Source organism: Benincasa hispida, chromosome 2 (assembly GCF_027475165.1).
Source record: "Benincasa hispida cultivar pf3 chromosome 2, pf3_genome.v1.1, whole genome shotgun sequence".
Classification (NCBI taxonomy): domain Eukaryota; kingdom Viridiplantae; phylum Streptophyta; class Magnoliopsida; order Cucurbitales; family Cucurbitaceae; genus Benincasa; species Benincasa hispida.
Window position 1 is genome coordinate 43,445,635 of NC_143479.1, and position 25,676 is coordinate 43,471,310.

At 36.9% G+C, this 25,676-nt stretch overlaps 3 protein-coding genes and 1 pseudogene across 3 annotated transcripts; 3 read left to right on the forward strand and 1 right to left on the reverse strand.

The window, feature by feature from the left end:
* Positions 1-366: 366 nt before the first annotated feature.
* On the reverse strand, positions 367-8,218 carry LOC120071134 (Chaperone DnaJ-domain superfamily protein). Its single transcript, XM_039023212.2, has 9 exons — positions 7,856-8,218; positions 3,501-3,591; positions 3,323-3,383; positions 3,067-3,144; positions 2,231-2,304; positions 1,805-1,918; positions 1,595-1,702; positions 1,060-1,098; positions 367-973 (listed from the first exon to the last, which is right to left on the reverse strand). The coding sequence occupies exons 1-9, from the start codon at positions 7,957-7,959 to the stop codon at positions 887-889; spliced, it is 756 nt and encodes a 251-aa protein (XP_038879140.1). The 5' UTR covers positions 7,960-8,218; the 3' UTR covers positions 367-886.
* Positions 8,219-16,356: 8,138 nt separating this feature from the next.
* Positions 16,357-17,229, forward strand: LOC120072068 (uncharacterized). Its single transcript, XM_039024490.1, has one exon. It carries the CDS (start codon positions 16,357-16,359, stop codon positions 17,227-17,229), a length of 873 nt encoding a protein of 290 aa, XP_038880418.1.
* Positions 17,230-17,936: 707 nt separating this feature from the next.
* LOC150037918 (uncharacterized) lies at positions 17,937-19,002 on the forward strand (annotated as a pseudogene).
* Positions 19,003-21,105: 2,103 nt separating this feature from the next.
* LOC120072070 (uncharacterized) lies at positions 21,106-21,575 on the forward strand. The gene is made up of 2 exons (XM_039024491.1): positions 21,106-21,305; positions 21,392-21,575. The coding sequence occupies exons 1-2, from the start codon at positions 21,106-21,108 to the stop codon at positions 21,573-21,575; spliced, it is 384 nt and encodes a 127-aa protein (XP_038880419.1).
* Positions 21,576-25,676: the final 4,101 nt, after the last annotated feature.

A 25,676-nucleotide genomic window follows, 5' to 3' on the forward strand; every position in this document is an offset into this window, starting at 1 on the left:
ATTAAAACTAAAAACATCTATTACATATACATTAATCTTTTTTTAAAAAAATCTCTATACTTCTAAGGGATCCATTTTGATACTTGTGCTTTTAAAAACCAATCATTTTGATTTAATACAAAGGTATGACAATATTTTTAAAAAAATAATAATAAAATAAAAAATCTTAAAGGGCAGTATTGTCTTGGAATTGTGTTTAAAAAACAAAATGGTCGACAAGAATCAAGCACCAAAATGGACAAGTCACAGGGACTAAAAAACAAAGCTAAAGTCACAAGCCCAAAATAGATCCAAAAAGAAGAAAAAATGAAGATACCTAGAAGGGAAAAAGAGAGAGAGATAGAGAGAGAGCCTACAAGGGATAAGTTGATGAGAAAAACTATCTTTCAACCAAAGTTTATAACTTCCAAAGCATGTTAGTAGTAATACAAACCTAAAAATATCAATGTCCAATCTTTAAAGTCACAATCAACGATATGTAGGTATAAAATTTATCAGCTCCAAGTTTATGCTTGATGAACTTGATCAACAATATCATGGTTATGAATAACCTCATGGAAGGAGGCATTCATAAAACAGGTTCAACATAAAACGCAACTATCAAACATGTTACCTTTAAGTGGACGCGTCGTCAGGTGCGTTTTCTAACATCTCAGAATTTGCATTTAGTTCTCTGAGCTGACATTCCATCCTTCAAATGCTCTATTTATATAACAAAATCAAACTTAAAAGGATTTTGCTGCTTTGATATTGTATAAATAAGATTTGCATTCTAACTATGTAGTTTACAGGCGAGTCATAAGATTTGTCAGCCTACATCCAGTCTCCCTAGAACTCATCGGATCTTGGCTGGCTGCAGAGCAAATTTTAAATGAAATAGATCCAATTAACCTCGCTTTACTGGCCGCTGGACGTACGATTTGTTGGGGTCCTCAGTCTTCAGCTTTGGTGGTCGAGTTTCTCCTTTCTTAGCCTGTGCCACAGGGAAAATTTCAAATTATGGCAACTTTAATCACAAAAATCTGTCAGTACACTGAAAACCATGTAATACTAACTTACCTTCTTTCCACCCTTCATAAAATCTCTCCAGCTTGAAACCTGATGATGACATCGACAAAAGGAAGAGCATAAGTGCAAATTAAACAATTAGTTCCATTCAGAATATGGTAAAGAAATCAGAGATTTGAAACTCCATGTCCTAGCTCGAAGTTGAACATTTAGCATAAAGATACCAATTCTTCCACGTGTTTGTCACATTAAACATTCAAGTTAATCACTCAATTGTCAGCAGAAAACTTGAAGGTGTTGGATCAGATAATAGAACCAGAAAGCTGGAAGCACAAATTCATAAGCTTTTCCCTTATAACTTAGTAGTCCCCCAGTATCAATTTATCATATAAACAACTTCAATATATCTCAACCAGGTTCTCTGTCTCATTTCATTAAAATGACATTTCCCCAAGTGAAAATTTTGAACGGTAAACTGGCAAAAGTTCACATTCTACAGTCTTAAAGAACCAGAATGTCTAAGAGACCTCGTGTTAAGACGACTAGATATCTTGTGTTTATCATTACAGAAAAGTTAAAAACTAACCCTCTGTTCTCTGGTTCCTTCCCACTGCTCCTCATGCTCACGCTTTTTCTTCCACATTTCTTTTGTTTCTTCTTCATCTTTTTTCAATCTGCCTTCTTCCTCAGAAATCTATACGTAAGAAAAGAAATATAGATAATGAACAATCCTTCCCAAATATTAGAATTTAAAAGAATCCAGAGGAATATCAAATTATCTGAGCATCCTGCATACCCTCATCTGCATCTTTCTCCTCCTCCATTCTTGTTCTGTTAATATTTCTCGAACCTTCAATTTTAGCTCTTGCTTGAATTCTTCTGTATTCTCATACTGTTGCTCATATTTTCCCTGTGCCAAATCAGCATGGCATAAAAGGTCATGGGAACCAAAATACAAAATTCTGACATATACTATATATAAATCATGTGAATACATCAACTCATAGTATCATAATTCCAATGGTCCAACCAATTCGTGGTGGGACAATCAAAATTCTTGTTTTTTTTTTTTTTTTTTTTTTTAATAACAAAAAACCATGCTTTCATCGAGAAAAACACAACTTTAGGGAAATAACAATCATTTGACTCCATTGTTATTGCAAGTAGAACACAATGGTAATAACAGCATATGAAATGTGGAGAATAATGGAATTCAGCTCACCTCTTCAACCAATGACTTTATTTTAGAAGCTGTATCTCTCTTCAAATGTTTCTTCCTCTTTGCTAGAAGTTCTTCTGAAGTTCAAAATACATACAAGTGAGAAATTTTCTCAACTCCATAAAGCTCCAGAAAAGAAAAGGGAAAAACAAGTAAAAACACTGAAGAAAGAATATCCACGGGCCATGAACCTCAGCCCATGAGAAATTTCAGGACCTAGGTCACATAAAAGAACCCTTGTGACTAGGAGAATTTAGGCTCTACATGCATTTCAGCACAAGTTCCCATCTTATTGAAGTTTTTTTGGAAAAAAAAAAAAAAAAAAAAAGACCCCACAAAAGGATTCCTCGCCTACAGGAGGAAAGAACTCCAATTCAAAAGAATACAACCAAGCTGAACCAAGCTGACAACTGACAACCGACAATTACAAAAAATACAATTAACGATGGCCATAAAGACACCTACACCGCATTACATGAAGGTTATATTTTTCATTGCCGAGTAGTTCTAGGCTTTATTTGTTCTCCCGAATGAGTATAGGATTATGATACTTCAAACAGGATCGGGTTTATCTAATACAGGCACAATGCATGGTGTAATAGAAATATGTATAAACATCTATTCTCCTAACTCATATGTTGGTATGAGTTTGTACCTACGTACTTTGTGGTCTTGATCAGATGTACGTGTATCTACTGCATGTAATGCAATCAAGAAACTCTGTCCACTAAAATGCAATGCAATGATGAGATACAAAAACGTGTAGGCATAAATTTTATTTTCCCCAGCCTCCAAGCCCCATTATTTTTTCATCTCACTAAAAGCATTGGTTCACTTGCCTTTTGCTGCATTGACTTGGCTAAGAATATAATCCCTTTCCTGCTCATCAAGTAATAGCTGCTGGGCTTTTGCCAATGCTGCTCAGTATCAGACAAACTGATTTTAGTTGGACATTTCATGTACGGACAGGTAAAATACAATATAAATAGCATTGAACGCAAAAACATTACATGCACAGACAGTTAAAATAAAATCTCAATTTCCTTGAACGCAAAACATTAAACCGGACAAAATTAATACCATAAATCAATATACCTGCAAATGCTTCTTTCGATTGTGGATGCTTACATTTGTCAGGGTGAACCAGCAATGATAACTACAAATAATTCGTCATTTTTAAGTGAATTAGATGATTGCCAAAAACTCAAGGACAAAATTAAACAACCTATAGAACAAATCCTGTACAAGATCAGATTTCAAACAAAGCAATTACCTTACGATATTGTCTTTTCACCTCTTCTGGAGATGCATCAAATGGTAACTTTAGATACTCATATGGATTCAATTTGAAGCAGGACAAGATCCTACGAAGATAAGTCCCAACAGTTATAAAAGATAAAATACCAACACCATAATTGTGGATGGTACACAAAATAATATTGATTATTATTATTATAGAAACAATTATTTTCATTGAGAATAAATGAAAGAATACAAAGGCATATGAACTAGAAATTCCAATTCAGACAATCAACATTCAACATAGTAATGTAAAACAAAATTAAGTACTAAAGAAGGAACGAGGTACCCTTGTACATAGAGGCAGAAGAAGATTCCCAGAAAAAAAGCTTTTTAATTGGATTAGATTTTAAAAGAAAATAAATTAAGTTGACCAAAATGGTTATACGTGTTTCCCTTTAGGCTTCAATCTCGAAGATTTTTTTGTAATTATTCTATAGATACTATTTTGGATAATGGAGCACCTTTCTTTAGCAAGGCTCCTTTTTGTGGGTTTGGTTTTTTTCTTTGTCCTTGTATTCTTTTATTTTTTTCTCAATGAAAGTTGCTATCAAAAACAAAAATCGGTCCCCAACTTCCTGACCATCCAACCATACGTACACTGGTAGGATGCAACCTAACTAGAATTAATATCTAGAATATATTGAAATATAAAAGAATAACTACAAGATAAACCAAGTATAAAAGCACTTGGAACCTCCCCTCTTGAGTATGCCAACCCTAGATCACTCAACAATTACCTACCTTCCCTCACTCACCCTCCTATTTATAATAAGATACACTAACTAACTATCTATCTAATTACCTTTATGTCCCTTAACATCCCTACCTACGTACCTTACATACTCCTACCTTAAAATTTATATTTTCCTCCTCATTCCCTCAATGTACAAGCTTTTTATATATTATGATCTCGGGTCCCACAACATTTTCCCTCCCATTTATAGGTCACCTGTTGGATACTCGTTGATTTCTATGCTTCCCTCATCTGAGTCCAACACATGATAACTTTTTGCTTTTTTAATCTTCTTTTAGACCGAATCTAGAAGAATGAAATCTAAATGATAAAAGTTCTTCACCGATCTCAAAATTTTTCCAGTACAAGTGGCCAGTGGAGATGGCGATTTAAACCTTTAACCTCAAAAGAAAGAGTATGTGCCAATTACCACTAAGCTAAACTTGCTTTGGCAACCAATCTCAAAATTTTGAATTCAATGTTATTCTCCATGATTCCTTGTCCCACTCTAAAAATCGGCAGCGAGATGTTAAGGCAGCAAATTTCACATAAATTATACCTTCCGTCTCACGAAACCAAGTGGACTTTCACAAATAAGCAAATCATTGCCCAAATGATTTTTTTTTCCAGTGAGAAACCAGAAACCAGCTTTCATTAAGAGAGGTCTTCATATTCAATATCAAGCTGATGGCTTGTCATGTACTTCCTTTGAGTAGACTAAAAGGTTGTCAATTACATTGAGGAAAAAGAATCTTTCCTGTATTAACACGTAAAAATGGCTAAAAACTCAACCTAGCATTGTTGTTGTTCAGCTCCATACTTGCAAAATATAAGCAAGCACATTCATCTAAAGGGAAAAGATCAACTTCATCCCATTGGTCCTAGATTACATTCTCACTTACCACCTCTCTTTTGTTCAAAATTCCAAGCAAAACTGATGTAGGTAATCTTGAGAGTTCTTGTAAATCATGGTTTTTCTTGGTCTCCATCTGGTCTTCTTGGGTTTCTCAAACAAACTTCCTGAATCATCTTCCTCCTCCGGGTAAAGAAAGATCTAGATCATTAGTCTCTCCTGCCTTCTTTCTTGAACATTGGTTCTTGTACTGGCTGGAATTCTTGGGATAACTTGGATAGAGGCTGTGAAGGTTGAAAATTGATGAGTGAGTTTTTCTATGGCCCTAGTGAGAGTGGAAACGTTTTTGTTTTTGTATATGTCAACAATGGCCAATTCTACATCGTGCAGACGGCCTTCAAAGTTGGAGGAAGCCTCTGCGACCATAGTGTTTGAAGGAAAGGGGTCCAATTTGAAAGGAAATTTTCAGCCTTGGATTGAAGTGAAGCTCTGATACCACTTGATGCACACAAGTGAAGAAATACCTCAGAACTTTTATTAAATCTTCCTTCAAATACAAGGGCTGCCTCTTACTTATAAGAAGAGCAAGGAACTTGGGTTTAAAGGAAAAGGGTAACCGGTATAGAAGGTAATTTGGGTGGGAGATCTAAATAACCGGTTGATTAAATACAAGATTTACAAGATTATGAGGTGGTTGGATAACTAACCTAAGATTTACAAGGTTGATGGTAAAATACAAAAGATTTGCAAGAACTCTAAAGAAATTAACAAAGATCCTAAAAGACTTTAAAAAAAGCCAAGATTTACAAGAACTCTCAAGATTACCTACATCAAAAACAGCTAAAGAGTCACAAAAAATGCTTCCAGCTGGAAGATTTGAAGGAGTCATGAGATGAATAGACTTCGCTAATGTTTCACTTGCGTGAAGTCAAGAACGAGAACAAGAATCAAAACCAAAATCCTCATTTCCTTGTCTGGTTTGTCTGCTTGTGATAGAATTCCTTTTTCCCATATTCCCAGTCCCCAAGTCTCCATTCTTGATAGGCAATGACAGCAATTCCTAACGATGACTGATGATGATATTCTGTTTGCCCATCTTCAAAAAAGAAAAAAAAAATACAACAAATGGATCTGAAGCCAAATACATTTATACACATTACACATCTCGCAACAAAACTACATTTTTCCAGAAGACAACCAAAACACAGACTACATGATCTCAAACTCAAAGTTGTTGGCATTCTCCTAGGAAAATTTTCAAATAGCATAGCTTTGTGGTTAAAGCAATCAAGCCGATGAAAGGATCATGATGAAAAGAAAATCTAGAACTTAAACAGACACCACAAAATAAGAGAAGTTCCCCACACTAAATATCTTCTAAACTAAACGAAAGAGTGACTGACAGGAGGTATTTCGAGCAGGGAAAAAAATGAAAAACATTTTGGTATGAAGTTCCAAGGATCCGGATAGGAAAATCTACATGTCACTCAAAAATACCACCTGCTTTGTGTAGGAGCTCACAACTATACTTGTTAACATCATAGATTCTTATTCTAAGATTCAAGAAGGGATGCTAATCTATATGATAGAATCCAAATGTATTCAAAGTTCACGAGATTATGCATTTATGTGCTTAAAAAATTAGATTTTGCTCTCAAATTTAAACAAGTGTTCCGGCTCCATGCATGTATAGCAAATATTGGACTTACTTTTGACTTTGTATAGCTAGTGGCTAATTACATCTATTGCACATTTGTACTAACAAGCATATCCAATACGTATCCAACAAATGCCGTAGTGTCCAAGCATCTGACATGCGTCGGATATGGACACGCCAACTAAGCTAAAGTGCCTGGGCCTTATAGCTTACAAGTGACAATAAATTTGTCCCACAACGTGTCTCTTCTCAACCTTGAACCTCCACAACCATTTTGCACAAATGGAATCTCTATTGATAATATAATCTCACAAATGTTCCACCCTTTTTTTACTAAATTCCATCATAAATCCATCTATGCCAAGTGCTGTATATGATCCTATGTCTTCAATTGCTTTCTAAACTTCCTCTTCAACGAAGAGTTATGTCAGATTTCTTCTTCTTCTTTTCTTTTTTTGAAAATATGAGATTGGGTCCCAAGAAAGGCCCCATGAGCTTCTTAAGAAATCCACAAAATCTTCCTATTAACTTCACCATCAGGAAATTCACTGAGATGAAACTTTAGCAATAGAATTTCGTCTTCTACATGACAGATGAGTTCTTATCACCCTACAAACTATCTGAATTGGCATTTCTGTCTCCAAAAGGATTCCATACAATCAAAATCTACTAGTGAAAAATGCCCTGAAAGGGCAGTCCCGTTGGCTAAGGTCCCTTGATGTTTCCAAAGTCTTGGCCCGTGGGCAACAGGTGCAGACTTTTCAGGGAAAAAAAAATCCAATCTAATCTATCTAAGTGTTTACAAAGCATCCCATAGCCATACCAATACAGGTTCTCATTTCCCAGGAGGCACGAGAAAACCAAAAATACGATCAAGAAACTATAACAGAAAAATTACACAAAACAAATGCGCACACTCCTGGGTAAAGAACTAAAAACACGAGCATACAGATGATAGAACACAAGAAAACCCCAACAAACCCTAATGGCTCTTTGACTAGAATTAATGTCATACACCTCCAATACATGACAGGAAAACGATGCTTGGGGATAAAGAATTGGGAGAAAGAGATAGAGAGAGACCTGATAACTTCATTATCTCTTTCAACTTCGCTAACCTCTGCGAAGAAGCTCTTGAGCAGCAAGTCCTCCTCGGCGGTGGAGGTGGATTTATTGGCCTCACCCATAAAAAGAAGCGTCCTGTTTCAGCCTCCACTCGAATCGGAGAGTCGAAATTGATCGTCTTTTTGCAGAATTATGAAGTTATCGGATCAAACTCAGTTGGAGTACCTGAGAAGAAGTTGTATGGTTGAACTTTGAAGAAAGGGGAAGGGATGGACTGTGAGGAACTCGGAAAATCCGATACCCGAAATTCGAACATAATCAATCCAGTTCGGGCGATTTAGGTTGAGTTAAGGGACAACACTACAAAGTTGTTTTAATAATTATTTTTTAGGTAAAAATTACATTTTAAAGGTGTTTGGGGCAATGAGCCCGTTATTATAGTAGATGATTATTATATTTTGGATATCATAGTAATCCATATTTGAGATACATATTATTTTAGTCTGATTATAATAATCTGTGTTTTTGTACATACTATTTTAATTTCAGTATAGAAAATAGTAAATAATGCGACAAAGATGGAAAGAGAGAATGAGTAGGAAATAGTAATAACAAAAAGTAAACACTAAGAGGTGTTTGGGGCACTGAGTTGGTTATTATAATTGGTGATTACCATAGTAAGTGGGTTATGAAGGAACGAAAGAGTGGGTGTCATAAACCCTTTCTCTGCTGGTCACATAATATTTATAATCACAAACTAACAATTTATACTAACTAATAGCACAAGTGGTAAGTCTGGGTCAAACCACAGGGAAGCACGGAAGATTAGTTCCTCGAAACCCATTTTTAGTTATGTAATTACATGGAACGACCTAGCTTAGAGGACCGTAATTGTCCAATGTAACCTCGATCACCGAATTGTCTAAATATAATTTTACCTTCTTGACTATGTCTAGCCCAATTGATTGAAAATCTAACCAATGGTCCTAATTACCTAATTAGCTAAACATGCTAGATGAATCCATACTAAACATGATTAACTAACCGCATTACGCTTTAGGTCTTATGCTAGGATGAACATTTAATTTCCATCGTTTAATTAAATATTCATTACGGTTTCCCCTAAGTCAATAGGAACAATACTCTTCGTTATAGACAATAAAAATGCAAGCCCATCTAACCTATTGCTTCTCAAGGATTAACCCAAAATTACATGTCACATATTGCAAGTTGCTTCAAAAGCATTCAAATTGCATAATAAAGCATTGGTTGTCAATCAATAACAAAATCATGTCATTGATAAACAATAAAAATCAAAATAAAACTTATAGCCAAGATGAAAGACTACAATCAAATAAAACTCCTAAGATTTACGTTGTTCCAAAATCCTCTAAATTAGAAAATGGCTAGAACTTACCTTTCCATGGAGATGGATAGGATAATTTTAGGCATTGTTATATTAATTACATGAGAGAAAGGAAGAAATACAAGTGGAAGAAATTTGGTTGGGGCCGAATGGGAGGTAATAAACTACCCTAAAAATCGAAGAAGGTCATTTATACCAGTTGCGTAATGTTGCGACACTAAAGACTGAAGGGTTTCGAATACCCACAACAGAAGCACGTGAATGCAATTGAGTCCCAATTTACATTTTACAGAATGTAGAATAAACTAGAGGACGTAAATTGATAAGCAAAATTCATTGAGCATCCTATTCATTATTCTGATTTACAGAGGAAAAAGGAATCGAGAATTTACCCTTCTTGAAGAAATTCAGTTTTCTCACTTTCTCTCAGCATTCCTACGTGCTCCTCCTTGCTCACCGACTTAAGAATCTAAAGGTGCCCCAGACTTCTGCCTTTTTTTCTTTCTTTTTGCATTCCTTATGGCCCTCCGCTCGCACAATCTAATTAGTTCTCCAGGTGAAAAACCATTAGACATTCCTAACAACAAACTTGTATGAAGGGCTCCCATGGAGACGCAGGAGATGATACACGTAGTTTTAATGCTTTAAAGAAAGCCTCTGGGAACAATATAGTTTACCTGCTTGCCCGAACTAGCATTGGATTAATTCCTTCGATGCTTGCTTGGAGTAGGGTTCTTATCTAGGGTGGGAAAGGCCATGGCATTGGCTGTTAGCGCACTCGAGCGCTGACTCCCCACACGATAGTGACATTTCTATGTTTCAATTCTAAAGTTAATGAGAGCTAGATCTGTTGAGTCGTATGTTCTAAAATTGCAGTTTGTAATATTAAACATTTTCTATTATCAATAAAGATATTATTGACATTTATTCAATAAAACTGTTGTTGAATATGTAAATTGCACTTGTAAAGACTAAATCCAATAAACTAAGTTTCATGGCTATTACATGAATTCTTGAACTTTATGCAAAGACATAAAGATGGATCAAGTTCGAATAAATAGCCAAAACGGTCTATATTATATGAATAAGGTTGGGTACCTTATTATGGTAATACTATCAGATGTGGCCCGCTTTGTAGATAGTACAAACGATGTGATTCTGAATCATTCATGTGGAGACATGAGAAGTGGGGGCGTCCTATGCAATGAGTTTGCATAAGATCAGACTAAGAAATAAGTCACTCTTACTTTATAATGTTGTTTATTGTTTAAGACTGACTGTTTCGAATAAATGACCTAGGTAACTCGACCTTAATTCTGAGTTTACTATAAACTCCTGTTTATTCGAGATTATCTTTAGATTTGCATAGGTGAAAGTTGGCTCAACAACACCCACTCAATAAGCCTCTCATTTAAGAGGTAAGACTAGGGGTGGTCATTCAAACCACAAAAACCGAACCGTTTCTAAAAACTGAATCGAACCGAACCGAAAACTCAGTGAAACCGAAAATTCGGTTCGGTTCGGTTTCACTTTCGAAAACCGAATTTGAAACCGAACCGAATCGTTTTTAACTAATATATATATATATATATATTTAAAAAAAGAGTAAAACCAAATTTAAAACCGAACCGCTTTTAATTTAAAGAACAAAATCGAATTTAAAACTAAACCAAACCGAACCGCTTTTAATTAAAAAAGAATATAACATGGATTTTTTTAAAATGTCAAAACCGAATTTGAAATAGAACCGAACCGCATCGGTTCGGTTTGACCACTAAACCGAACCGAACTGAACCGTTTCCACCCCTAGGTAAGACCAGATAGATAGCTGGGGACATAGGGTGCAAGACAGAATTCACACCAACCCAGCCGTTATTATGAACAACTTGTGAAGGGTCGACTTACTAATTATGGTTAAATCAAGTGGACAGAAATATAACTACAGTGAGAAAAGTGCAACCATCGAGCTATAGTAGTTTGACTCGGTAGTTAACGAATATTGATTAATTCAGTCTAAAGAGTTTAGCCAATTAACCTCAAATCGTTGGAGCTCATAATCTATAGGTCCATAAGGTCTCTCTACTAGCTCGTAAAACATTAACACCTTGGATTAGTGAATTGAGTCATTTTGAAATGTTCAAAAATCAAAATTAAATTTCAATTTGAAGTGTTCAAATTGAATTTAAGGATTACAATTTGAAGTGTTCAAATTTTCAATTAGGGTTGGAATTTGAAATGTTCAATTTCAAAATAAGGGTTGGATAATTATATTTGATATAATTAACGTTTAATTTTACTGAAATTAAACAAAATTGGAGAGTTTAAAATATTTAAATATTGATTACATGAATAGGATCATGTTTAAAATTAGATGTTTGATTAATTTAATATCGGATATTAAATTATTGATGAATGAATTAATTAAAATCAAATTACTTTATCAATTTAAAATTCAATTTTAGAAATTGAATTTAGGAATTGATTAATTTTGACTTAAATCAATGAAAATTGGAAATTAATTTGGTTGAGTGGAAAAATCCACAAAACTTGAGTGTTTTGGTGGATTGATCTAAAATTAACACCTCTCCCACTTTGTGAGTACTCTTTGAAGTGTCAAAGTGACTGAAATTCAAAGCTTACATGTATTATGATACATAAAAGCTCAATAATTTCAGAGAGGAAGGGGAAAAATGCTAAAATTTGATGAAATTCTGCAGAAAATCTTTTCTCTCTCTCAAATCCTCTCAATCTTATACTCAATTCACTTCAATATTGAGTTCGAGCACTCAAATCCAAGGCTGAGAATAGTAGAGAAGACATTCTTGGTGGTCTACTACTGATTTGAAGGTCAAATTCGTGGAGAGTGGCTTGGATTTGGAGGATTCATCACAGGAATAAGTTCTGAAAACCTCTTTTATGAAAAACGTTTTCATGCATGCTTTTAGAACTCAAATTGAGTGTAATTAAAGTGCTTATTGATTCTAATTTCTTCCGTTGCATGCTTGTTTGTTCCATCAAGATCGTCATTTATTGCAATACATTCATCATATTTTCGAGGCGAAGTAAGGGGGTGAGAGAAATGGGAGTTGAAAGATGGGTGAGTTTGGTTTGAGTGTTCATCAATTGGGTGGATCCATATGCTTCGGGAGGGGTGAGACAAGGTGTGCAAGAGAACGACATATGTTGGGATTTTCATTAAGTAATGACGAATCGACTTATAGAAGGATTCCTTTACATACATAATTTCTTACTTAACAAAGAAGCATATTAAAGCTCTTTGACACTTTTTTGATCAATGAAATGCCATGATCGGTTCCAAAACCAGGGGTCTTCGAGCCTGTTGCGTATGATTAGCCAGCCTTGCGGAATCCAGGCTGGTGGACTCAACACTTTGCTTAAAAAGATGCTCTTTACAAAGCTAAGTACTCTTTACCAAGGTACCTGAACAAGCAAGTCATCGGTCTGGAGAAAGAAAAGAACCTCCTTTGAAAAAAAACAGGAACTTGTTCAAGCTCCGCCCAACCTATATAAAACAAGGTGCTGCTCGCTTTTTCCCTTAGCCGTAATTGGCTTATTTATGTAGTGGTCTGCATTCCTACGTGCTCTTGAAAGCAGAAGGAAGGCAATGCCCTCGATTGTTCTAGGATGAGAATCAGAGCAAAGGTGTGGACTCGTTGAAAGTAATTTTGGTAAAAGATGAGGAGAAATTGTCTATTCTTGAGAGAATAATAGAGAGCGAAACCTAGGAGGTTGAAGATGATAAACAACCACTCTCCTAGAACTTTTATGTGCTACACGTTTTTGAGAGATTAAGGGGGGAGAGGGTTGTTATCAAAATAACTCCCTTTCCATTATTTAAAATTCAAAAATAAAATTATAACTCATAATTTTGAATTTTAAATATACGTAATAACCACCTTATTACATATCAATAAAATTGTATGTTATATCACATATATCATATAACCTATAGTTTATATTATATCACATATATCATATAACCTATGGTTTATATTATATCACATATAATATAACCTATAATTTATTAATCTCTCATAGTGCTAATATGAATCATATTCATATTAATTTTAACCCATATATGAATCACATTAACATAATTAATGTTTGAATCATATTCAAATATTTATTTCTCTTAAGTAACCTATAGAATTAATATGAATCATATTCATATTAATTTAACCTATAGTTTTTGTATGAATCATATTCATATCGTTAATATTTGAATCATATTCAAATATTTATTTCTCTCATTAAAACTTTATATTATAATGTATCATATACATTATATTAATTTTCTCATTTAATTAATTCCCTTTAATTAATTTGAACAGTTCAAATTAATTGAAAATTAATTTAATTCTCATTAATCCTAATTGAACTAATAAGGGGACCTTATGGATTTATACATTGAAGCTCCAATGATACTTGATTAATTAATTAAACTTTTTAATTAAATTAATTATCCTTCATTAACTGTTAGTAACTCTACTAAAGATTAACAATTGACTTTTCATACTATAGATATATTTTCGTATCCATTGGATATAACCAATCAACAGTGTGTTTGTTGGGATTGGTGTCCTAATTCTCCCGGAGTCTCATTGTTTTGTAAAGATACCCATTGTTTAATAAATAAAATAAGTGTTATTTAATTCTCTCATTTATTCATATTCAATAAACAAAGCTCCTTGGTTATCTTATGTGAACTTAAGCATGTATATGTGATATACAAGTGAATCATGAAGGATCTCATACCGAGAGTTCCATGAGCGGGCTTAGATTGCTCCGATTTCAGAGTGACCGAAACACAAACGACATAAATTCAACACATATAGTTATGCATATAAACTTCATTATTGGCATACTCAGAATACAATAAAAACCATGGAAAGTGTTCATACCAGATGAAGACACTCTTCGAACGTCTGAACCCTAAGTAGCGGAAAACCTCCCACAGATCTACCAGCACCCGACGAGTATGTTGACTGCAACAACACGATCAGAACGTACACGAACAATGCAGCGGGGACGACACCAGCACAAGAGAAACCCGGGTATCCTCGACGTCAAAAACCCAAAGAGTGGGCTTTGGTGAGTTTGGTAGAGAACGGAGGAGAATGTGTCGTGTATACGATAAGCAAGTGGGAGATGAAACTCTACTATCGTATAGCGGAAATGCTTATTGACAACTTGTAGAAATACAAGTTATTTATGCTGTTTTATTTAGATATTGCGGCAAAAAGAGAGGAAAGTTGCGTCGATAGTGTAAGAATTGGCTAAGAAATACGAAAATTATGAAATGTCGTAAACGCATCCACTAACGCCATTGCAATGGCAAAATAGAATGTTTCAGTCTCTGTTTTGCAGGAAATAGGCCATCGCATGCGTTATGGCTCGAAGACAAAATGTACAACGTATCTACATCGCATGCACCCATCAATCAAGAATGAAGAGATGATCAACACAATGACGGCACATGCGACAATCGATCAAGATCTTTAACGATTAACGCATTTCAACCGCATGCGGTAATAAAAAACAACACCGCATGCGGCGATAGATAGAAGGTGTAAAGAGCAACGCATTCGCAGACGATTCTGACAAGTGTACAGCTTTTTGTTGTACAATTCTGACGGATTGATCGTGGAATATAAATGAATTTTCCATTACGCCATTGTAGGAATTACTATAATTATATAGTGGGGACCACAATTTAAAAAAGCCAAGGTCTTGTCTATAAATAGCTTCCTCAAATTCGCTGAAAAATATACTGATATGGGGAGAGAGAAGCTGGTCTGAAGAGACTTTACAGAGTAAATCCAGGAGAACTACGAGACAAGGCTGAAAAGTGAGTCTCCGAGCAAGGATATCTTCTGATTCCCGAAGTTGAAGCTCTGTGCAAAAGGAGGTCAATTCTACCGGAAAAGCAAGCCTGGGAGGGAAGCTTTTCTCTCCACCACATCCATACGTCGGCAAGCACAAGTCTCCGATCGGGATCTGTGTCAAGATATTGACACTCTTTCCGTATTTGTTTCTATTCTCTAATTCATCTTCGGTGTTCATCTTCTTTAATCCCTCATTCACAAACATGTATCAAACGCTTAAATTTAGAATTAAATGTTATCATCATCATCGTTATCATCTCTCTGTCTCTTTCCATACATTTATTATCAATTTTCTCCATGACGTGTTCTTAATCCTCGGGGTAAAAAGCCAGAATTAAGTGAGTGAGTCAATTTGTGTCAAGGAATCAATTAAGTTTAACTAAAGCATGCTCGACGACATCTTTACCTGTGAGAGCAGAAGTGAAGATGTTATTCTGCCTATCGAGAGAAGGTTGGAAAAATGTGTTAACTAAAGCGAGAAGTATTTCTAGAGATGGAAACAACCTTGTGTTCATCATGTTCATCTTTGTTTCACCATAGACGTATGGGAACGCGGCCGATCACTGAAAGATGTACGCCAAGGGAAAGCGGAAATTTAGTTGCGTCCTTAACACGATTGACGAACTTGCGATGTTTTTACTCTTTACTCTTTCTCTTTCTGCTTCATTCATAAGACTTGCCATCGCATTCATTGACTCTTTTGTACAACTTCACAGCCAGTCTTCGACCCCTGTATCACGTATCATAGTAGTTTAGGAATTTACTTTATCAACGCATTTTTACCTTCAGCGTAATTTATATTTCTGTACAAACCAAAATTCTTTATTCATTATTATAACTGATCGCATGTATCACATAAGTATCGCATTTAACTACAACAATCCTCGTGTTCGACCTCGGATCATTATGAGAAACTTGCGTTGGAATTATACTTGGTTTCAGCGCAAGGAAACTCATGACATGCACTACTTCATTGCACACTACGAGCATATCACTTTCAAGACATATACTTAGAACGTAGTATCGCATAAAATATCATCAGTAGTGTGCATAAGCGATACAACATAGAATAACACTTTATTTTTATAGTCAACAAGTTTATGGCGCCGTTGCCGGAGACATGAGCTTGTATGATTCATATTCACATCCCTATGAGGAACTATGCGGCGCCAAATTTTTATAACTTCTCGTTCTGAATTTCAAGACCCACGGTTGTGGAGAATGCAAGGTATGAGATAAGGCCGGTCATGCTTCAATTGATCCAAAATGCGGGACAATTCGGAGGTCTACAAGGAAAAGACCTGCATGCTCATTTGACCAGCTTTGTAGAAATGTGCAACACATTCTCCATACCTGGTGTGACTCCCGAAGGAATTAGATTGTATCTCTTCCTGTATACACTGCGGGATAAGGCAAGGAGGTGGGCTGAGTCACTAGAGCCAAATGAAATCAACGCATGGGACCAGTTGGTCGAGAGGTTTATGAATAAATTCTTCCCTCTAGCCGTCAACGCAAGGAGACAGAGGGATGTGTTGAATTTCGAACAGAAGGGATATGAAACTTTGAGCATCTGGGTGCGTTTCAGAAAATTAGGGAAGAACTGTCCGCACATCGAGATGCCCGATTGCGTTCTGATGGAGACTTTTTATAACGGCTTGGATCGATCAACGCAAGCAGTTGCTGATGCCTCCACGGCAGGAGGGTTAATGTACAAGACATATACGGAAGCAAAGATCATCTTAGATCGCGTTTCGCGAAATACAGATGAGTGGATAGATAACGGGTATGAGGAAAGAGCCTCGGAACAAAGAAGAGCAGAAAGTGCCATTGTACCAGCTAATACAATGAACTCCCTGGCCGCCCAGATGGCCACAGTAACCTCGCTCCTCCAGACTATCGTTATTCAGCAAGGACATCTCTCTCAAAGTTTAGCGCAAGCCAATGCACTGATGCAAGTGGCCGCAATAAGTTGCGTTCAATACGGAGAGGGGCACTCAGTGGAAGTCTGCCTGTTGAATCAACAATCCGTATACTCTATTCACAATGAATCATTCGGTAGCACCTACAACCCTGGTTGGCGGAATCACCCAACTTTCAGTTGGGGAGGGAATCACAACTAGGGGGGCCAAAGTAATCATCAGAATAGTCATCTCGGGGATCGAGGTAATCCTTTGATTTTCATTAATTAGAATCACAGCCAAGGTAGATTTCAGAGTATACAATCATACGACCAACCGTTCTCTGCTGATACCTCTTCTAGTACCTTGTCTTTAGAAATATTATTGAAACAATATATTGAGAAGAATGAGGCAATCAAGCAATCGCAAGCTTCCTCCCTTAGAAATTGGAGGTACAGATTAAATAGCTTGCGATCGAACTTAAGAATAGAGCGCTTGGTACACTGTCCAGCAGCTCGGGAGCATCGGGACCACACGGTAAAGAACAATATCAAGCAGTGACATTGAGAAGTGGCAAGACAACGGTCCCTGTGCCACTAGTACCGGATTCAATGAAAAGGCCAGTAGATTCAATCATCAATGGTGACCATTCAACCACAAACAATAGAACTACCAGTTTGGAAGAAAATACCTCTACAAAGAATGAATCTCAGCAAGACTCAGATTCAAAGTCACCGCAACCTCCAGCTCCTAAAACACAGCAAGTAAATGACTTTAATGAACAGCCAATTGAACAGGAAGTACGGCGGGATCCTCCACTTTTCCCATCCAGGCTGAGAAAGAAAGATGACCGCAAACAATTCAAGAGGTTCCTAGATGTTCTCCGACAATTACATATCAACATTCCCTTAATAGAAGCATTGGAACAAATGTCGAGCTATGTGAAATTCCTCAAGGACATACTTGCCAACAAGAAGAAGATCGGGGAGAATGAAACGATCGCATTAACATATGAGTGTAGTGCGCTTTTTCAGAACAACATCCCCACTAAAATGAAAGATCCAGGGAGTTTCACATTGCCATGCTCAATAGGGGAAAAGAAGTCGAAAATGCGCTGTGTGACTTGGGGGCAAGTATAAACCTGATGCCCTTGTCAATCTTCAAAAAGTTAAATATTGGCAATGCAAGACCCACCACAGTTACGTTGCAGTTGGCCGATAGAACAATAATGCATCCAGAGGGCAAAATAGAGGATGTACTTATGCAAGTGGATAAGTTCATCTTCCCTGCTGACTTTATCATATTAGATTACGAAGCTGACATTGAGGTGCCTATCATCTTGGGTCGCTCGTTTCTCGCAACAGGGCGAGCGCTAATCAATGTACAGAAAGGAGAACTTACCATAAGGGTCGACGATCAACAAGTTAAGTTCAACGTTCTCAATGCGTTGAAATACCCAGGTGATATGGAAAATTGTCAATATGTTCGAGAATTGCAGAAAGAACATTGGCATGAGTCTCAAGAAGAATCAGAGGAAGAAGACTTTAGGATTGGCCCAATATGGGAGGAAAATTGCACCGCAATACAAACTGAGTCAGATTTTGAAACAATCAAGTTATCTGAACGAACAACGCAACGTACTAAGCCATCTTTAGAAGAACCACCCATGTTAGAGTTGAAGGCGTTACCACTGCACCTCAAATATGTTTATTTAGGAGGCAATAACACTTTACCAGTTATAATCTCTGCCTCATTGAGCAAAGAAAAGAAGGAAGCACTTATTCAGATCCTTAAGAACAACGCAAAAGTCTTGGGATGGAGCTTAGCGGACATTCGAGGGATCAGTCCCTCGTATTGCATGCATAAGATTCGTCTTGAAGAAGGAAAAATAGGATCTATAGAGAGGCAGCATCGTTTGAACCCTGTCATGAGGGAGGTAATGAAGAAAAAGATTGTGAAGTGGATTGATGCAGGCGTCATTTACCCCATATCTGATAGCAGCTGGGTAAGCCCAGTGCAATGCGTTCCAAAGAAAGGGGGTATGACAGTCGTCACCAACAGCAAAAATGAGTTAATTCCTACAAGGAGAACCATGGGGTGGAGAATATGTATGGATTACCGCAAGTTAAATCTGGCCACAAAGAAGGACCACTTTCCACTCCCGTTTATTGATCAAATGTTAGATTGACTCGTGAGGAATGAATTCTTTTGCTTTTTTGACGACTATTCAAGGTATAACCAAATTGCGATTGCACCAGAAGATCAAGATAAAACAACTTTCATGTGCCTATTCGGCACATTTGCATTCCGTCGCATGCCATTTGGACTCTGTAATGCACCAGGTACCTTTCAAAGGTGTATGATGGCCATATTTTCAGATTTCTTGGAGGAGTCTGTCGAGGTGTTTATGGATGACTTTTTAGTTTTTGGCAACACCTATGACTCCTGTTTATCAAATGTAGAAAAAGTCTTGAAGAGATGCGTTGAAACAAATCTTGTTCTGAACTGGGAGAAATGCCATTTCATGGTTGAAGAAGGAATCGTGCTAGGTTATAAGATATCAAAGGCAGGATTAGAAGTTGATCAAGCAAAAATTGACGCAATATCCAAGTTACCACCACCAGTCAATGTGAAAACACTTAGGAGTTTTCTAGGACATGTGGGGTTCTATCGAAGATTCATCCGCAACTTTTCTCAGATTGCAAGACCCCTAAGCGCGCTCCTCGAGATTGATCGCGAATATGATTTCAATGACGCATGCGCCAAAGCATTCCACACATTGAAAAATGCGCTCATCACCGCACCTATTTTGATTGTGCTGGATTGGATGCAACCGTTTGCGTTGATGTGTGACGCCAATGGACATGCAATGGGTGCAGTCTTGAGTCAGCGCAAAGACAAGATTTTGCATCCTATCTATTATGCCAGCAAAACGTTGAATGATTCACAGGAAAATTATACAATCACAGAGAAAGAAATGCTCACAGTGGTATTTGCACTGGAGAAATTTTGACAGTACTTAATTAGATCAAATGTAGTGGTGTATACTGATCATTCTGCGACCAAATACCTTATGATGAAGAAGGATGCGAAACCAAGACTGATAAGGTGGGTACTACTCTTGCAAGAATTTGAGTTAGAGATTAAAGATCGAAATGGCACTGAGAACCAAGTCGCAGATCATTTATCACGGTTAGAAAATTGCGAGGTTCAAAAGAAAGAGAAATAAATTGAAGAAAGGTTCCCTGACGAGCAACTTATGTCGGTATGCGTCAATGTTCCATGGTATGCGGACGTTGTAAGCTTCATAGTTTGCAGCCAAGTACTAGAAGACTACTCATACCAGCAGAAGAAGAAGCTGAGACACGAAGTCAAATTTTAATTCTGGAATGATCCCTTCTTGTGTCGACTTGGACCTGATCATATTTTGCGTCGATGCGTTCCTGAGCATGAGACTAAGCACATTTTGGAACTTGTCATGAGTCCCCTTATGGAGGACATTTTATGGGGCAGCGGACCGCCGCAAAAATCCTACAGAGTTGCTATTTTTGGCCAACACTATTTAAGGATGCCCATGCCCATATTGTGCAATGCGACAGATGCCAGAGAAAAAGGAACATGTCCAGAAGGGATGAAATGCCTCTGACTTTGATCTTGGAAATTGAATTGTTTGATGTATGGGGAATCGACTTTATGGGCCCATTTTCGCCTTCAGAAGGTCATCAATATATTCTGGTCGCGATTGATTATGTATCAAAGTGGTTTGAGGCCATCGCATGCGCTAAAAATGATGTGGCCATGGTGGTGAAGTTTCTCAAGAAAAATATCTTCACACGATATGGAATGCCCTATGCCTTAATCAACGATGAAGGCTCACATTTCATCAACCGCATCATCACCAACCTGTTGACCAAATTTAATGTCAGCCATAGAGTTGCAACCGCATATCACCCACAAACCAATGGGCAGGCAGAAATTTCTAACAGAGAGATCAAGACTATCTTGGAGAAGGTAGTCAGTACCTCCAGGAAGGATTGATCACCCAAGCTTGACAAAGCATTATGGGCATACAGGACTACCTTCAAAACTCCAATCGGCATGTCCCCATATGATCTGGTCTTCGGAAAAGCTTGTCATCTACCTCTCGAGTTGGAACACAAAGCAATGTGGGCAAGTAAAAAGCTGAACTTTGATCTGTCAAATGCGGGGGAAGTCCGGAAGTTACAGTTGAATGAGCTGGTCGAGTGGCGAATGAATGCCTATGAAAATGCCAAGCTTTATAAAGAGCGAACCAAAAAGTGTCATGAAGACCGCATAAGCAAATGAACGTTCTTCGAGGGTCAACAGGTACTTCTATTTAACGTGTGTTTGCGATTGTTTCTAGGAAAGTTGAAGTCCCGCTGGTTTGGGCCATTCCGCATCAAGACTATCTTTCCCATGGCGCAGTGGAGCTAACAACTGAAGATGGAAGCAGCGCATTCAAAGTCAATGGTCAAAGAATTAAGCCCTACTATGGGGGCAATGTGGAACGACACATGGAGACCATCGACTTAGGCAAGCAGGATTGACTGCTTGCGAGGATGCTATTGCGGTAACTCTGAAAAACTTCTTTCAATCAGCATCCCTACATCTATGTTTAAATGCTTTCTTTACAGCTTTCTTTTACTGCTTTTTGCATTGCGTTATTTACTGTTTACTAAATTTAACCTTTACTACTTTATGAATTTACTTTCAATTTAATTCAATTGCGTTATTTCCATGCCTTGTTCAATTTACTTACTTTTCTGCATTAGTTGCGTTGTTCTTAAATCTTAGTGAATGACTGCCTAAAAGAAAATGAACACCGCAAAGTCTTAGCGACTTGCGTTGTTGATGAAATAAATAAATATAATAATAATAAATTTTAATAAACATCTGGTATGCATTGCAATGATGGGTGCATCTTGCGCTGACAAGATACACTTTGCGTCCATCTTACACAAATGCATTGCACTGAGGAGTGTGTTGCGCGTGTATGTATTCTGCGCCCGTCCTTAGTGAAAACGCACTATGTCGAGGTAGTGTTGTGCCAGTAGAAATACCGTGCGCCCGTCCTCCAGAAATGCGCTGAGTTTAGGGGTGTGTTGCACTAATGCATGCGTTGTTGCCCATCCTCTACAATTATGCATTTGCGATAATGGATGCATTGTATTATCTTTAACCTTGCGCTCGTCCGAATAAAATAGAAAGGATAAATTCATTTCATTATTCTTATATATAGAAGCTATACCTTGATTTTTGTACATGCTTAAATTTTGTATTGCGATGATTATAATTCTTTGTATACTTAGTTAATTTTAATACAATTGAGTAGCTATTCTTTCCATATGCATTAGCCTCTTTACTTATCATCCTTTGTCAAGTATTGCGATATTCCTTGTCTTGTATTTTGCGTTATTAATTGTGCTGCCATGATGAATAGTATGCATACCTTTAGCAATATTTCTTACACTTTGCACTTTCTAACTAACACTTAGATAATTAATAGCAATAGCACTGCTTTACCTTTTCTATTTCAAGACTCTGCTCAAACCTTCTTTTCAAAATTTTGACTAAGTGTTTTGTCTTTTCTGTCCAAAACAACGCAATGAGAACCTTGCGCATCTCTAAATTTGGGGGTGGGGAAGGTTTGAGCAGATGCGGTCATTATCAGGAAAATGCGTTCATTATCAATAAAAAAAAAATTCATAAAAACTCCAATGTTAGCGCAAGGGAAAATCCCAAACTGATAAGAGTTAAGTCGTGAACGGAACTTGCTCGTAGTTGGATGTTCATATGTCACCCATGGGAGTAAGTCAAAACAAAGGTAGGTTTCCAAGATCGATGCAATATGAAAAGAAAAAAAAAAAGAGAGAAAATAAGAATATAAGAGACAACTCCTCTGACCAGCAAAAGTAAAACTTAGCTGAAAATCAAGAGTTGAAGTTGAGATTGGAACACAACCATAGTTGGATGCTCGCATGACACCCGTGGGAGCAAGCCAAAATGAAGGGTGTAACCATGATCAACAGTCTCTAATAAAATGACGCAAACCAGACCATCGCATAAAGACGCACCTAGTTGTTTTTGCAAGAAGAGGTAAACATTCTTCTCAAAACAAAAAGGGAATTTTTGGGTAGAGGTTTGTTGTATAAAAGAATAAAGTAGAGCATGTTGATGAATTGTTAAAGGATAGGAGGAAATTGCATTGTTAAGTAATGTTGTAGATGTGGAGCATTCGAAGTAGCCAATCGACGCAAAGTTAGGATAGAAATTGAGCAAAATTACCTTAGTTGAAGATATGCTTGAGGACAAGCATATATCTAAATTTTGGGGTGTGATAACTTGTAGAAATACAAGTTATTTATACTGTTTTATTTAGATATTGCAGTAAAAAGAGAGGAAAGTTGCGTTGATAGTATAAGAATTGGCTAAGAAATACGAAAATTATGAAATGTCGTAAACGCATTCACTAACACCATTGCGATGGCGAAATAGAATGTTTCAGTCTCTGTTTTGCAGGAAATAGGCCACCGCATGCGTTAATGGCTCGAAGACAAAATGTACAATGCATCTACATCACATGCGCCCATCAATCAAGAACGAAGAGATGATCAACGCAATGACGGCGCATGCGACAACCGATCAAGAGCTTTAGCGATCAACGTATTTCAACCATATGCGATAATAAAAAAACAACACCATATGCGGCGATAGATCGAAGATGTGAAGAGCAACGCATTCGCGGACGATTCTAACAAGTGTACAACTTTTTGTTGTGCAATTCTGACAGATTGATCGTGGAACATAAATAAATTTTCCACTACGCCATTGTAGGAATTACTATAATTATACAGTGGGGACCAAAAATTCAAAGAGCCAAGGTCTTGTCTATAAATAGCTTCCTCAAATTCGCTGAAAAATTTATTGATACGGGGAGAGAGAGGCTGGTCTAAAGAGACTTTATAGAATAAATCCGGGAGAACTATGAGACAAGGCTGAAAAGTGAGTCTCCGAGCAAGGAATTCTTCCGATTCCTAAAGCTGAAGCTCTATGCAAAAGGTCAATTCTACCAGGAAAGCAAGCCTAAGAGGGAAGCTTTCCTCTCCACCACATCCATACGCCGGCAAGCACAAGTCTTCGATCGGGATCTGTGTCAAGACGTTGACACTCTTTCCGTATTTGTTTCTATTCTCTAATTCATCTTCTGTGTTCATCTTCTTTAATCATCATTCACAAACATGTATTAAACGCTTAAATTTAGAATTAAATGTTATCATCGTCATCGTTATCATCTCTTTGTCTCTTTCCATACATTTATCATCCATTTTCAACATGATGTGTTTTTAATCCTTGGGGTAAAAAGCCAGAATTAAGAGAGTGAGTCAATTTGTGTCAAGGAATCAATTAAGTTTAGCTAAAGCATGCTCGACGACATATTCACCTGTGAGAGCAGAAGTGAAGATGTTATTCCGCCTATCGAGAGAAGGTTGGAAAAATGCGTTAACTAAAGCGAGAAGTATTTCCAGAGATGAAAACAACCTTGTGTTCATCATGTTCATCTCTGTTTCACCATAGACCTATGAGAACGCGACCGATCACTGAAAGGTGTAGGCTAAGGGAAAGCAGAACCTTAATTACGTTCTTAACACGATTGACGAACTTGCGATGTTTTTACTCTTTACTCTTTCTCTTTCTGCTTCATTCATAAGACTTGTCATCGCATTCATCGACTCTTTTGTACAACTTCACAGCCAGTCCTTGACCCATGTATCATGTATCATAGTAGTTTAGGAATTTACTTTATCAACGCATTTTTTCCTTCAGCGCAATTTATATTTCTGTACAAACTAAAATTCTTTATTCATTATTATAACCTGTCGCATGTATCACATAAGTATCACATTTAACAACAACAATCCTCGTGTTTGACCTCGGATCATTATGAGAAACTTGCGTTGGAATTATACTTGGTTTCAGCACAAGGAAACTTGTGACACGCACTACTTTATCGCATACAACGAGCATATCACTATCAACGCATACACTTAGAACGTAGTATCACATAAAATATCATTAGTAGTGTGCATAAGCGATACAATAGAATAACATTTTATTTTTATAGTCAAGTTTATCGTGCCGTTGCCGGGGACATGAGCTTGTATGATTCATATTCCATTATCCATATGCTTTAAAGAACATATTAAATTTTAGTCAACACCTATCATATAGTAGAGCTACACGATCGTGTAGGAAAAAATGAACGATCGTTTAGGAAAAACGTATACGATCGTTTAGAGCGTGAGGCAGACGATCGTTTAAACGGATGAGCTTCTATCGTATAGGCTCTCGCGATCGTTTTTATGGATTCTTTTGGGCGCGTACGATAATACGAATGCACGAATGATAAAAATGAAAACGATTTTCATTGTTTTAATCTGCCAGTTACCATAACCATCGCAGCCCACTTCCCACGATCGAACGTGGGTAAATCCATTAATTATCAAATAATTAATCGATTAATTTAATTAATAAATATAATCATATTATATTTATATCCTATAGTTTGATATCATATGTCTACTATAGTATTTTCTCCTCTACTTGATATAAACCATATTTATATCTAATTTCCTCCAAAATAATGTATC